The sequence below is a fragment of the Plasmopara halstedii genome, assembly GCF_900000015.1.
Source record: "Plasmopara halstedii genome assembly, contig: Scaffold_3109, whole genome shotgun sequence".
In the NCBI taxonomy this organism is placed as follows: domain Eukaryota; phylum Oomycota; class Peronosporomycetes; order Peronosporales; family Peronosporaceae; genus Plasmopara; species Plasmopara halstedii.
Window position 1 is genome coordinate 866,317 of NW_020190012.1, and position 15,409 is coordinate 881,725.

At 43.5% G+C, this 15,409-nt stretch overlaps 4 protein-coding genes across 4 annotated transcripts; 3 read left to right on the forward strand and 1 right to left on the reverse strand.

The window, feature by feature from the left end:
- Nucleotides 1-6,550: 6,550 nt before the first annotated feature.
- Nucleotides 6,551-8,341, forward strand: PHALS_07506 (transposon expressed; the record flags this gene model as incomplete). The annotated part of the gene is made up of 1 exon (XM_024720984.1): nucleotides 6,551-8,341. One exon carries the CDS (start codon nucleotides 6,551-6,553, stop codon nucleotides 8,339-8,341), a length of 1,791 nt encoding a protein of 596 aa, XP_024586129.1.
- A 580-nt stretch (nucleotides 8,342-8,921) lies between these two features.
- On the forward strand, nucleotides 8,922-10,223 carry PHALS_07507 (uncharacterized protein; the record flags this gene model as incomplete). The annotated part of the gene is made up of 2 exons (XM_024720985.1): nucleotides 8,922-9,668; nucleotides 9,741-10,223. 2 exons carry the CDS (start codon nucleotides 8,922-8,924, stop codon nucleotides 10,221-10,223), a joined length of 1,230 nt encoding a protein of 409 aa, XP_024586130.1.
- Nucleotides 10,224-11,140: 917 nt separating this feature from the next.
- On the forward strand, nucleotides 11,141-14,551 carry PHALS_07508 (protein kinase; the record flags this gene model as incomplete). Its single annotated transcript, XM_024720986.1, has 5 exons — nucleotides 11,141-11,287; nucleotides 11,359-11,731; nucleotides 11,802-11,901; nucleotides 11,982-14,061; nucleotides 14,135-14,551. The coding sequence occupies 5 exons, from the start codon at nucleotides 11,141-11,143 to the stop codon at nucleotides 14,549-14,551; spliced, it is 3,117 nt and encodes a 1,038-aa protein (XP_024586131.1).
- Nucleotides 14,552-14,617: 66 nt separating this feature from the next.
- On the reverse strand, nucleotides 14,618-15,202 carry PHALS_07509 (transcription initiation factor tfiid subunit 11; the record flags this gene model as incomplete). Its single annotated transcript, XM_024720987.1, has 2 exons — nucleotides 14,618-14,872; nucleotides 14,933-15,202. The coding sequence occupies 2 exons, from the start codon at nucleotides 15,200-15,202 to the stop codon at nucleotides 14,618-14,620; spliced, it is 525 nt and encodes a 174-aa protein (XP_024586132.1).
- Between the last annotated feature and the right edge of the window lie 207 nt (nucleotides 15,203-15,409).

Below are 15,409 nucleotides of genomic sequence, written 5' to 3' on the forward strand. Positions count from 1 at the left end.
TAGTAGTCTCAATATATATTTGTACATGCGTAATGAGCGACTGCCAGAGTCTCATGTGTTCACGGCAACGCAAAATTTGAGAGGATTCGCGAAAGCATATAGACGAAGATGCTTGAATGGATAAAGATGAAGAAGAGGATAACCAATACCAGATATGGAATTATTGCAAGAACCTAACCTTCACACCACCGCAGGACAAGAGGAGTCAAAACCGCAACGGAAACGAGCATAGCGAGTGACGAAAACGGAAATAAAAGCGACCGGCGTTTTCATGTTATCTGTGACGAACTGTCCATTGCCATGGGCTTAGTAAATTTTGACGCAAAAGCCAATGGGCATGACCGCGTAACTGCGTTTGAGTCCCGTCAACAAAAGGCGGCTAGAAGGATTATCCAGCTCATTGCAAGGCGCAATTTTTAATATTATTAATGAAGTATCATAGTGTCAAGTTCAGGGTAAACGTGCCTGACTCTTGTCATTTAAGATCTGCAAAGATCAAGCGTTGGCGCTAAAAGCGACGTCGTCGGAATCTATTTCTAGGAATATGGATAGATGGTCACCACTTTTACCGAATATACGCATAAAAGTCGGTTTTCCTTAAAGGTTTGAAGGAAAGCCCTTGTGTCGTCCAGACTACAGCCTATCGCCTGTCCTGATGATGATTTAGCTAAGGCGACAAGTACCGCAAACGGGTCAAATGCAAGTAGTGTTGAGTTGCTGCAGTATTAAAAAGGAGGAAAGATCAGACTCAGACTCAAACACCGCATTATCCAAGCGCGTTGTTGCATGGCTGCACCGTATGCCTTTTCTACAGGCTACAGCACTAATCCACACAACACATGGCGTATAGTAGTACCGTGACTCCAAGATCAGAATACTGTACAAGGCACATGATACCCCGTTGGGTCGCTGATCACCTTGGAAAAGTGCATACGTAGCACTATGTAATGAGTCCCATCTGTAAGGCACGTTTGTGCGCGCGTGCGAATAGCATCAGCGAGTTAAGCGCTGCATCCACGCTAGCTTGCCGATCCGACATAGCGTTAGCACTGCATCAGTATAGACAACATATTGATCTCAAAAAAACGTGTTCATAAAACTTGAAATTGTAGTCGACTTAGTAAATAAGCTTGCTTTGCTAATCTCAGCAGCATAAATGGACGCCGCCGAGCTGATTTTTACAAAGTTATTTGCCAACATGCATTGTATCGAATAGCAATTCGTAAGCTGACAGGGAAGAATTTCTCGTTAGTTATGCTGCAAATTCCAATGCTTGCACTAACTTATAAGTTATGGTGACTGGCCTAAGTGGTTTGACATCATTATGTTAGACGCAAAGTTGTGAGTTCAATTCCCACTAAGGATGGTTAGTGCGTGCTCAACCTTTATGGTTAAGACTGCATATGTCTGCGTATTAAAGTGTGTGCTTATCTTCGGTTTGCGCAAAGACTGAATTAGAGTGCTCCACATTCCTTAGGATGGGTTGGTAACTAAACTTAGGTTTAGTATATTGTGTGGCCCGCAAGGCAGTTGCGCGTGGGCTCACACAATTGCGTGCTAGCGCGCCTAGCATTAATACACTCAATTCTGCATTTGCACACGCAAGCACACATCACTTCTACCTCTGCCCTTCCCATAAATCTATACTGCCGAACTTCTAAGATATTAGGCGCTCGATTTGTTCCGTCCACTTATCACCATTCGCACAGGAATGACCAGCTGAGACGCGTTTGTCGTATCATAAAGGATGTCATCCGGATATTGACGCAAAGAGATCGATGTGCTAGAGCAAATTATTCTCACTTGTCATCTTTAAGTTAAATATCAAAGTAGATATCCGTAATGACTTTACCGGCTTTTTTCGATGAATTGGTTTGCAATATGCTCATTTGATGATTCCAAGAAGTGGCTGCAATTGTGGTTCGAGAGGGGGGCTTGGTAGGATCCAGTTGACAAATGCCTGGCTAAACTTCGTAGCAACTTTCGGATTTATCAAAACATGATTAAACATCATGCGCAAGGTACGCAAGGTACGCAAAGCAATGGCTAAGAGCTAACATAAACAAAAACAACATGGAGAAGCCAGATATATACGGACAAAATGAATATGATTCGGGTAATAGGCCGAATTGGGTGCCATTAATTTCAATGTCAGAAATATGTAAGACCGAGCTACAACCCGCCACTAACAATCGTAGCGAAAAAAAGATCAAGATATTTTTAAACTTCGAAGAGATTGCAAAAAAGTAGCAGCACAATGCGGTTTTTGCCACGGGTTAGGCCCGGCCATGTTTCAAGTTTGAGAGTCGATCGGTAGCTGTATCAGCAGGCTCAAGGAGATGAGGAGGGCTTTTGGCAACAATAACTTGATGTGATGATTCGTTACCTAGACACCTACGCCATGATTTGTACGTTGCAAAGCCAAGCATTGAACAACGCATCAGTCGAACGTCTGCCACACTGAAACTGCAATGTGAAGCTATAAGGTGGGTAAAGCGACATGTCACCCTCACCCAGTGTATTTGTTAAGAACATAGATCGTCGGCACTTTGCATTAAGTACCTAAGGTACGGCCTTCGTGTAAAGCACGAATCTTTCCGACTGCTACTGATCCAGACGCAGGCGATACTCCGGATAATCAGCGATCTGTAAGACCAGGCGGCGCTCTTCTAGCTCCCTGTTTGAGCGGAAGACCAGCACGCATAGTCTTGCGAGGTTAGAAAAAGGTGCTGGATAAAATCTACCTCCAGGGCATGATTCAATTTGCGAAATCCACTGCAACTGACTGGCAAGCTCGGATTGCTGAGTCATGTTCAGTTTATCGATGAAGAGAACATTGTCGTTGGCTCTATGGCGGGGTGTGTAGATAGTTTCCCCTTAGAGTTCACGCATGGATTCAGCATATCGTGCACAAAAGTAGCGGGGCGTAATGACTGAATTTTTCTTAGTATCCAGAGCTGCCGTGTAACCCTCGCTGAATAAAAATGTGTCGGTTTGAGATATAAGGAGTAACTATGACCGATATCATCGGAAAAATTCTTGACCTCCTCGCCAAGAATGGCTCAAACATCGTCGGCCGCGACGTTCTTATGGGTAATTAAGCCACATAAACACGCTACGAAGATAAATCATCATGCGGATATGGCTCATAACAGTGGAGTTGTAGGGTGCAAGTGGTAAAGTAAGGGTATTGGATAGATTTTGAGCGTATACTTATGCGCGATGTCTAAAGACAAACCAAGTGTGAGTCTTAAACTTGGCCCATAGATTGGTGAAAGCGTAGCGTGTACGTACCGTTACATAGTGTACGTACAGATCATAATTATTGTACTAAGCTAGAATTTCTGGAACTGATGAGGACAATATGGCTCAGTAACGACAAGGTTCATGGTAACTTAACAAAGCATTGACACTACGTTGTGACTACATTTATCACTAGCTGACGAATATGTACATTATCAAGCACATCAGCTGAAACAATTGGGATTTTCCTCATTTCTGATCTATGATAACTTTGAATTGTGTGCTTTTTAAGATACACACTCCTTAAATGCTTCTTGAAAGTGCAATGTTAGCGGCTAGCTACTCATGGTATCAATTCCGCGCTCACGTCGGCAAGGTGACTACTACAAATAATGAAATCAAGTAGAAAGAGTTGGAATCATCTATCAAAATGACTTTCCGTATATTTTCGCTAGTAAGACGATGAGTATGTTTGGGGCTGTATACATTTGAAAGCTTGCAAACATCGGCGCCGGCCAAATGAGTCGATTGAGCAAGGTATTCGCCACGTTTAGGACCACTGAGGACCAACATGTTTGAGATCAGTTCAGTACAATCGGAGTCGTTGAGGTTGACGTTCCTCACCTTTATGAAGGTATGACAGGTGACCTCCGATTCTGACTTCATGAGGCTTATTCTGCTATTAAGTTTGCATGATCGCCAATGAAAGACATTGAGTCTTTTACACCATGCTTGATTGAAAAAAGGACAAAGCAACGTGTCCGGCGGTTTTTCTGCTACGTTCTATAAAAATGTACATAACCGCAGATTATGAAACTGGCCAGCGTGTTCCAACCCAAATGTAACTCCTCCAGGTGCAGGTCTTGACTTGAAGAAGGCGATGCAGATTGCGATAGGGAATGCACTGTAATTAGAACGATTCGAAGGACATAGGGTGCCCACATTAGCAGCCATGATGTTGATTACGGATGAATTAAAATGTGCCAAGGCTATGTATTATAATAAGAGTACAGAATACGCCTCGGCTATAGCCATCGACACGAGCAAAAAGGGTGTACTTTAGCTCAATGAGGGCTCGTGAAGTCGATTACTATAGCCACGCGCTAGTGACCAGCGGGACTGAGCTCTCTGAAGTAAAGCTAAAAGTCACGCGCTATAGGGACTTGACCCTGGATAACTTTGGAGGATTTGTAGGAGTATAGTGCAAAGGTAGGCTGCTCGTAGTTCGCAAGGTAAAGTGTCAGGGGGTGAGCGCCCCTCGTGCCAGAGGAATTCGCGTGTCTACAGGAACTTACTCGGACGCGTGGCAGTTTTTTTGATGATTCGAGTGAGAGCAAGTAACTCAGATAGTCTCGGTAAAACTGGCACATTATACTGTGCTAATTTATCTGAAGTGTCGGTAAAGGTCGAAGAATATGACAGTCTGTAGCATTTTGGACCTCAACACGGATAGTTCCGACTGCTTCTGTGCATTACGAACACGAGCTCGGATCAATCGGCGCCGAAGGCAATTTGTGGCTGTCCTGATTGCTCTGACAGTGTGTTGATGATAAAGTCACCATTAATCTGCAAGACAAGCTATCTGAAGGTCGAGAGCACTCAAACAAGCAGCTAGTGGCCTTCCACTAAGCTGCTTTGACATTATTGTTGCTGCTAAGCTGCCCTATGTGCGACAAGAGGGCGACTTTGCTGTACAGAAATGATCTTCACATAATACTAAACCGAGTATGTGGGTGTATACTCTAAAATTGTTTGCCATTATGTTAGATTGCGCCTCATCAAGTTGCCCTGAACTTTTAGTTCTCTCTAAAGACTTCAAAACAGCTCTGAGCTCGATGCCTAATTTCCTTAGGAATTGACCCACAAATATTCAGATTATTTATAGGAATATTTGTAGATTGTGAACATGCATAAATTTTATAAAATCATTCTTTGTGAAATTAAGTTTTCCTGTAAACATTATATTTATAAGATTTACATTGCAGTGTGGAATTTGAGCTTATTTTAGTGTCAGGTTTGGACAAAACAGAATTATATAAGTTTAGTATCAACTCTTGGTACGTCGCGCGTTTCCATTGTACAAAATTCAAATTCTTAAGCTTAACTTGATCCGGACAGAAAGGAAAATATTAAAGCGAAGAAAGTTTTCGTGAAATCTGTCAGTAATCTTGCTCGTCCACTTGCCACTTTACAATGTCGTTCATTCAATAATTAACATCGACACGACAACCTCATGATAATTTCATGTTGCATGAAAAGAAGCACCAGATGGACGCAATGACCAAATTGATCTGAAAGTGGTATAGAGAAGAACATATGGGGTGATCTGTTTCTTCATGTCGTTCAGCAAATGTGCTTATATGAGATGGCAAGTATTGGCATACTGTACATTTTGGGCCTTTTGTTCATAGTAAGTGTATTCATTTGCTTGTGAATTTAGTTCAACAAATGTGTTTCCATGTGCTTTGCGTCAAATGTGTTCGCAAATCAACAGTGACAATTGGATCTGTCAACAAATATCCTCAATGACGAAAAGAGTCAAAAGTGCTATAAACCAGCACGTAGCTAGCTAGACGTCGATTCTAAGACATCTAAAGAGACATCGGACTCAACTGATAGCCAACTTAAATAATTCCAATTCAATTAGTTACATTGGTACCACCCTAGCTGTGACGTCATCATTGAGAAAGAGACTCTTACTATTTCGTGGATGCTCAAGCCTAAAAACGATCATTTTCTGGCATAACCTATACATTAAAAGTGGCATGAAGTGCTTAAAAGTGTCACCACATTTAAAGCATGTAAGTCGATGATGGAGCCATACAATATCAAAATAGTAACAAAGCTACATGTGTTTTCCGAGCGACGCTACTACCAAAACGTACCAGAATTTAGACAAAAATATCTAATACGTACCATGAAACGGCGAAAAGCCACGACGTCGCCAGCTGAACCAGGAGAATATGCTGCGTTAATTGTCAAATTTTTACAATCTGTCTCAAACTTACGTCTTTCAATAGAATCACGTCGTAAGAAGATATTGTTCAATACAATCTATAGACTTGTCGGATACTGTATCTTTTTCGGCTGACAAGAATCCGTAGATTCGCAGCAAAGTTCATGCACTTATCATTTACGTCATATACAAAACGGACATGCTGGCTCGTTCTATACAAATATTAAATAAAAGCGACCAAATCCGAATAGATTCCACCAGACGTCGTCATTCTGCCGTTTTCTTTAAAGTCAGCAGTACCCCTTGCGATTCCTCTGCCTCGTGGTTACGTAGTCTAAAGCACAATCTGCTATGCCTGTCACCAATACTTCATTTGCATTGCCATCGCATGTTCTCGAGGACACGGACTGGAAGCTACAGCGCAAGCTAAAGCATCACCACCGTGACGCTGGCCGACGAATGACCGAAAATCGGGCTGAGCCACGTTTTAAGCATCACGGTCATCACCAGCGACGCGCAAACTCCAAACGTCATGAGGTAGATGTATGGTTACCTCAGCCTGCCAAAAACACACACAGTAGCTATTCCGATCAACTGCCGCACCAGGTGACTGCATCGACCAATCGTGCATCGCAACTTAGTCGATCGGGACCGTCTGCAACGTCATGGCCACCATCATGGACTTCTGTAGCAGAAACCATGGACTTGCAAACGTTCGCATCTTCAGCACCGTCAATTGCGTACATCGGAATGCAAGACGAAAACAGACGTGAGATACGACCCATGACTCTCTTCGAAAGCGCGCGTATCTTTAACGAATCGGGTGAATTACTCAGCCACGACAACTTTGATGAGCTAGAATTAGCCTCGAAATCGATTGCTGATAGCACCCCAAAGCGCAAGATGAAGCGCCGCGTAGGGCGTCGCAAACACGAGACTAAGCGCATGGTAGACGTTCTCAGTATCGACGAAGTAGTGCTTGAGCTTATGTGTCTGCTCTTTCCCGACATTGAAGTCACGCAAGAACTAAATCTTCTTTTTCTCGGTGGTGCTCAGCATGAAGATGTTTTTCATTTTGATGAAGACGAAGATATTGGCACTCCAGCTTTCAAACCAAAATCTAGCGTCCTAGACGTTGATTTATTACAATTTCAGGCCGCGCTTACGAAAATGCTATTTAATTCCTTCACCTTGATACAGCAGATGCTAGCACGTGGATCTACTGCAGAGACTCTTCAGAGGATGTTAATTACGCCACAATGGATTGCACGAGAGATGCTGGTTATGGTAAAACTGGATCTTCGAGCTCAATACGATCGATTTGCAGTCATCAGTGCGATCTTCCGCATGATTTCAGCTCTACGTCCTTGTATTTTGGCTGCTGCAACGGCAACTTCACTGGCGATTTACGAGCACCAAAGTCTAATAAATCTAGATCCGGGCAGTGACGGCAAGGAACTTATTACCGTAAAAGGTATGCTTGCATTTTTAAATGCAGCAATGGATATCATCGAACGGGATGCGCGATACAATGTCGATGTGTTCGGCAGCACTGATATCGAAGTTCGTGATGCTATTAGTGATATGTGTAGTCAGATAACTCGTGCAATCCGCTTACTTGTTCGTAGCTCACCGGGAGGGAATGGAATCTCTGATGCAAATCGCAACCAGCTTGAAAAGTATGCGGAATGTAGCGAATCTGCTGAGGCCACGACTTACCGCGCAATGGGAGAGCTACTAAATCGAATGACGTTCTTTTTTCCCAAGCACGGAGAGAATTTTCTGCGCTGGATGATGCTCAAATGGCCACAGCGCAATGTGCAGTTGCAATTATTCTTTGTGCGATTTACAATTGGTTTACTGACACAGTTTATGGTGCTTGGCCTCATGTTGCCTGCTGACGTCATACGCTCTACTTTCACGCGTATGGAAGCTTGTATTCAATCGATGCATTTTCTTGTGGCTCAAGAGGCGTGCCTCATGTGTGGAAACTTCCAGCTCATGAGTATGTATTTGTCGCGTGACCGAATCCTTCGCGAAAAGATCGCGTCTGCGCTGCATACGAATGTTACTTCTCACTGGAACAAGCGTATCCGAGAAATTTCTGATGAGTACTTCGACATGCTGCTCGATCTAGCATGAACTTAGATAGTGAAATAGATCTTTAAGATAAAGTAAAGTTTTTTTGCAAATTTCAACTTTTAACATGTAGAAGTTATTACTATTTTATTGTGGGTATCTTACTAAGAAAGTAAGTATGTACTACAAATATACCTAAGAAACAAGAGCAGTATAAAATTTGGAGAGTATTTAATTAATATGTCTCCGCTTCGTTATAATCTGCCCTCTGCACGATTGCGGCAATGACAACATAATACACAAGTTCAAATATATCAAAATCTATGATGCGAATACAGTAAAACCTGTCTAAATTAAACATGTTGGGACTGGGGGACAGTGTTTAATGCAGAGCGGTTTTTAAATCAAACAAGTTTAATTTAGACAGGTTCTCCTGTGCCTAACATGGGTCCATATCTCTTGTTCAATTTAGAGAGGGTTTAAAATCAAACAGGTTTGATTTAGACAGATTCTACCGTATTTATACTTTGTGCCCCAGGTTTTGTAAAAAATCGCCTGTTCTCATATATATTAGTGCTATCAATATATCAGGTACAGAGAACAGGAGTGAGAAAAAGAGTAATCTAAGGTGATTTCCAATTTTATGGCGTATTGGGATGCACTCGCCGATGATCTGTCGCGCACGTTCGTTAGCATCGAGACCGACTTGCGATTTCGGACTACATTACTAAGACAACAATGCGAGAGGCTCCAAAGTATTTGCAATTATATTCAAGAGTTGGATACCGCACACTGTGAGGAAAAAGCATTGCGACAAACCGAGATGGTGGCTGTGGAGCAGTCGATTCAAGACGCTATTCAGCGTGCGCGTCAAATTCGAACGGAACATGCGGCTAATGGCGACAGCAGCAACGAAAAAAGGAAAGCGGAATCACACTCCAGAGAGCAATTACAGAACATTTTGGCGATTGCAAAGGCAACTCAATCGGTCCAGCGGATAAGGCAGCTACCGGAGACCCGGCCGAGAGCTCGACTGATATATCCACGCGAGTTGAAAGCTTTAGAAAAACAGCTGCATGATCTCCAAGAAAAGGAGCGCGAATCATCGATGCGATTTGCATTTTGCTGTAAGATGAACGAATACTTGTCGTTGAGTCCTGCAAGACGACAATTTGTCGTGAACCAAAAGCACAAGCTTGGGCGTCATGAAATACCAGTTGCTCGTATTCAAACATCGTTTCCTTGTCAGATGGCAAGCCTTCAGCACGCATATCAAAAATTGCATGAATTTGTGCTCACGAAGGTCAAGTTGGAGTCGCTCCAATTTGAGCAGATAGCTAAAGCACCTACATTATCGTCGGTGATTCCGATCTACTGCCGGGTGAAGCAGGTAAAGTTGTCGAGATTTATATGACTGCGCTGTTTAAAAAATCAGGATTTAATTTTAAATAAGTACTTGCAGGCAAAAAGAATATTACGGCTACTTGATAGTGAGACAAAAGCATTATCGATGCGTTTACCCGACTCAGCACCACAACTATCCGAATCTACAATACATCATCGAGATACAATTCTTGCTAAAATTCGCAAAAAAACTTCGCGAGTAAACGCTGGGGGTATTGACAATCAAGCGCTAGTAGATGCAGCTTCGCATCGATGGATTGACAAACAGCTTTTAGAGAAATTGCAAGGCGTGTGGAATACAGATAAATCAGCGCAAGTCAAAGCTCTTCACCCTCACGATTTGTATCCAACTGCCGTGAGTGAGATTGTCTTGACAAAGCTCTTAAACTCTCTTCTGGAATCAATAAGGACATGCTCTACGGACACTACGGAGCCACGAAATGCGTCGCAAGTGGAAGGTCTTATGCGCCTCGTTCGACTTGTCGACTCAATTGCACTTTCGGGGGGGCGAACTTACCGTAGCATCGTCGCTTCACATTAATTAGTGCTATAATTTGCGCTCAAATGAGTTTTTCTAGACATAATACCCATTTTGAAGTTGCACATGCATCAGATGTTTTCAAGAACGTTCCAGTACTCTAAATTTCCATCAAAGGTATAAATAACATGAAATTTATATGGTGATATCTTATAGAATGACAAAATTTAAGTTTAGAAACGTCAAAAATCGCTAACGCATTAATGTTGCCATTTTCATCAATGATCTGAGCTCATGACACGACAGCGTGGTAGAAGCTCATTCGATTAGTGATGAGCAGTCAAGACGTTGGACAATAAACGCGTTTCTACCACCTAAAAAAAACTTTACAAGAACTTTTTTCGAGCGTAAGAAAATACCTTTTTCTGTAGAACTAAATAAACTTGTTAAAACCGATATGCAACATTTGTGTAAAATTAATACTTAATCCAACAAAGAAGTGCATCGAATTACTCTTCTTACCGCTTCACGTGCAGCATCTTACGCCTCTTTTCGTCCGCACCCGGAGCGATCACCTTTTTATTCGAAACGTGTTTAATTTCCTGAGCATTGCTTAGTGCAAGTTAACAAGTGCGCGCCAGTCAATGGATGGGCTACACGCCCGGCCGGTCAGCAGTATGCGACGCCATCGACGGACGAAGCAAAACTTTGTAGATAGATATCAGCGATCATTTGATTCTCACGCTTCATTTTGCACACTAAATAATCGACAAGTTCATCAATACTTGGACTGTTGGCCTGTGAGACGGCGAAATTCGTGCAATGAGTCAGTCTACAATACCAGAAAGAAAAGCTTATTGATGCGACAAAATCACAGAAAATTAGAGCAGATCGTATATATCTCTAGGCTAGACAGGCGATTCAGAAGATTTAGAAGCTGGGTGGTCTATATATCTGCTGTTTGGATTGGAATAATCATGATGCCGTTGCTTGGAGTCGACGCACTGACGCAGCATACACAAGTCATTGCACGTTGTTTAAGTTGGATGAACAACACTTGTCCGTTTTCAACTTTGGAGCCTGTGGAGTTTAATGGACTTAATTTAACCCAACAGACAGTGTGCAAGGTACTTATCATGTCGTTTTGGACTCTATATCTGATGATTTCATCGACATTAATATATCCTTTTTTCTACAGGCAGACTTATCGGTTGCTGTGATGCAAATTGACTGGGAATCGCCTGCTGGAGGTCGTGGAGCAGTAGAAAGCATGCTTGTGAATGGTGTCGAGATGCTTCAGGCCCCGGTACATCCATCTCGAGCGTATTTGGTAGCAAATTATCCGCATTGCAATGATATGTTCAATATTTTTTCGCCTTGGGGCAATGGAAATATTGGTCCGGACGGACGAAAGTCCATAATTTCAGAAATTACTAGTGACGAACTGCCGATTTCGATTCAATTTGAATGGAAAGGTCCTCATGAAGTTCATCCTGTGTGCTCCATGGTTGGCGTTTCAATTGCTGGTTACGCAGAAATAAATATTTACCTTGAAGCACAAGATAATTCAGGTAGACTATCGGTATCTTGCTCAATACATTCGATACACTTAGATGCTGACCTTTTTGTTGTCGTGTATAGATTGTCCTGGATGGAGCAGTGCTTCATTAACGGCTTGTTCTGGAAATGGCAAGTGCGGCTGTGCTGCGAATGACTATACTCCACGAGCATGCTCATGCGTGTACGTAAGATTTCCCGATTAGGTCATAGTAACATAAGCAAAAAATGACATTTTTGCAACTTGTTCTTGCGGTCATATAGCGATGGGTACGCCGCTCCTGATTGCCAAGATTGCGCAAGCGGCTTCTTTGGCGACTTCTGTAAACAAAATTGCGAGCCGTGTCTTAACGACGGGCGGTGTGATTCGGGTCTGACAGGCACAGGCAAATGCAATTGCTTGGAAGGGTTTGACCCGAATACTCGATGTGCAACTTGCTTGCCTGGTTACTTTGGCGATAGGTGTAAACGCTGCCCAGACTGCAATTTTCCTCATGGTAATTGTGATGATGGCGTGATGGGAAGTGGTCGATGTTCATGTGCTGTAGGCTTTGATGCTGATAACAACTGTATGGAATGTATGAGCTCTTTTTTTGGACCGACTTGCCAGCCTTGTGATCCATGCGATGGTGGCGAATGCAATTATGGGTTACTAGGCGATGGGAAATGTGTGTGCTCTGAAGGATTTTCATCGGAATCGCGGTGTCTCGAGTGTCAGAATGGCTTTTATGGCCCATCATGCACACCATGCCGCACATGTAATGAACACGGCCGCTGTAATGATACAAGCTCCGGTGATGGAATGTGTATCTGTGACGAAGGATATACGTCTGAGAGTCGCTGTTCCCTGTGTGACGACGGATGGGACTTTAATCCCATATCCATGTCGTGCCAGTGTGCACCGCAGCACTTTGGTACTCACTGCCGGTCGTGTCCAATCTGTGCCCCTCACGGACATTGCAACTCAGGAGTTGATGGCGATGGACGATGCATTTGTGACATTGGATGGTCCGACTCAAACAACTGTGTCGGCTGTATGAGTGGATATTATGGCGAGACTTGCGTATCTTGTCGGAAATGTGGTGAAGGACGCTGTGACGATGGACTGCGGGGCTCAGGCAATTGCAATTGTCACCATGGCTGGGATTCTCGCACTGACTGCTACGACTGCGAGGAAGGTTTTTTTGGCGAAGACTGCACACCGTGTCCACATGACTGCGGTCATGGAATTTGTTCTAGCGGATTAAACGGAACTGGACAGTGCTTGTGTCACGAAGGTTGGAAACTTGAAGGAAAGCATATGTGTATTACTTGCGCAGATGGATATATTGGACCAACATGTCAGCTATGTCCGGGATTCTTGGAAAGTGAAATGGCTTGCAGTGGTCATGGTCAATGTGTCATGTCAGGTACTGAGGCTGTATGCGAATGTGATGCACGTTATGGTGGTGATAGCTGTGAGTCGTACGATTTTCCATTCGCTATGGTGGCAATTCTAGGCACGATTGCACTATCAACACTAGGTTTTTGCATGTGTACTATGCGTCGTTTAGCTCGCCAGCCGCATGTGTTGCATGGAGCTTTCCTCGATCGAGGACATAGTTTTTCGCAATCTGAGTACGTTGAGATTTCCGACATGGCAGATCTTGAATACTTTGTTTCCAATGACAGCCGCGACTGGCTTATCCCTTTCGATACACTTTCTCTGCAGCGCGAGGTCGGTAACGGGACATCCGGTCAAGTGTTTCGAAGTTTGTTGCATAGTGGTGGAGGAAGCTCGGTTGTCGCTGTAAAACGCTTGTATAGTCCCGTAACAGGCCAAGAATACTTTCAAAGCTTCTTTCGACGCGAAGTTAGTATATTAAGTCGCTTGCATCACCCAAATGTCGTGCGATTCTACGGTGTAAGCTATTACAATCGCGTGCTGTACATCGTGACAGATTTTTGCCCAAAATCGCTCAGTGGGTTGATCGAAAATCCAGCGGCTAAAGGGCCTCTCGAGAAGAGAATATTCATGAAAGTGATCAGCCAAATCGTAAGCGGTATGGGATTTCTACACAGCCGAAACGTGGTACATCGCGACTTAAAGCCAGCCAACGTGCTCATTTCAGAGACAGATGATGTTAATATTTGCGACTTTGGTCTTTCGCGGCTGATTGAGCCCGATGCCACGACGATGACTGCGGAAGTTGGTACGCCAAGTTATATGGCTCCCGAAATGGCCACAATGGGCGGCATTCAATGCTCTACAAAGGGCGATGTGTATTCCTTTGCTATATTATTATACTCCACCTGGTCCCGAAGTAAGCCCTATGGTGACCAAGGCATGAACCCATTTCAATTGGTATGTTCGATATTCTATGCGTAAATTGTCAGGCCAAACACTCATGACATTGTTGTGACTGATGTCTGCACAGATGACAGCAGTGGTAAACGGACTTCGTCCAGTAATTCCGATTAATTGCCCGCCTGCACTAGCTCGCTTAATGCGATCATGCTGGCATCAGAATCCAGATGTCCGTCCCTCGTTTCCAGAGATAAGCCTGATATTGAAGGATCAGTCGTTGCTTTCCATGTACTCCGAGGAAGAAGTGCATTACTATCCGCGTTCTCCAGCACATGTGCAGACTGTGTCTCCATCTTCAACAATGTCTCCAATTTTCGCCTTATCTGGCCACGATCGCGGCATAAAGGAAAGTGTCAACTCATTCTCATCACCTCATCATGACGGCAACGGCGGAGTTGGCACTTACCATGAAACAGAATTAGAAGCAAAAAGTATCTCACCTCGGGAAAACGATTGCCTCTTAGCCGAAGAAAAGCAGCCACGATAGAATCATATAACGAATAATAGACTTGTGAAACAACATATATCTTCGCATGACAAGTGTGTTGGCATATTAACGAAACAAACGCCGTAGATTACGACCACGTGCGAGTGGCCGGCGTTTATAGTATTTGCGATGTGCTTCACGAAGATAACGGGGAGGAATCGGCCCAGTGTCGCCATTTATTTCCATCATCCGTCGTGCTTCAGCAGTGATCTCACCCACAAAGACCTTTGCCATACCAGCCATGACAATTGCCATGACATTAGTGACGCCAGGAACCCTCTTGTCCGTAGATGAGCATTCAAGAATTGCCTGCGCCATACACTACATCACACAGTCATATTTATAATCTGACTGTCAAGTACGTTTCTCTTCTAAACTTACTCTCTTGATAGCACTGCGCTCGAAATGTGAACGGCGAAAGTGTTCGTGACGTCTAGCTTCGGCATCTGGAAGATTCTGCACGAGGCGCAGAATAGATGCGCTATTGGACTTCTTCTCCTTGTCCTCGTCACTTACCATTTCATTGTCTTCGATATCTTTGTCGTCATCTTCATCAGCTGTACTCTCCTGTGGATCATCATCCGAAACGTCGCCATTCTGCGCGACTACGACGTTCTCATCCTCGTCAGTTGTTTCAAGTGCATTAAGCATCGTGTTTGTTGTAGATTAAATGTGGATTAACGTGAATAAGGAATTTTCCTGTCATACGGACTATTACAGTTTGAAAGATCGCTATTCAAGTCAAAACAGCTCAAGGTCAGTATATGCGAGCATTTAAACGGGTATGTTAAATGTCATCAACTCAAATCATTAGAAACATGTTTTTGCGCTATGTTAGATTTCTTCTGCATTTCTTTG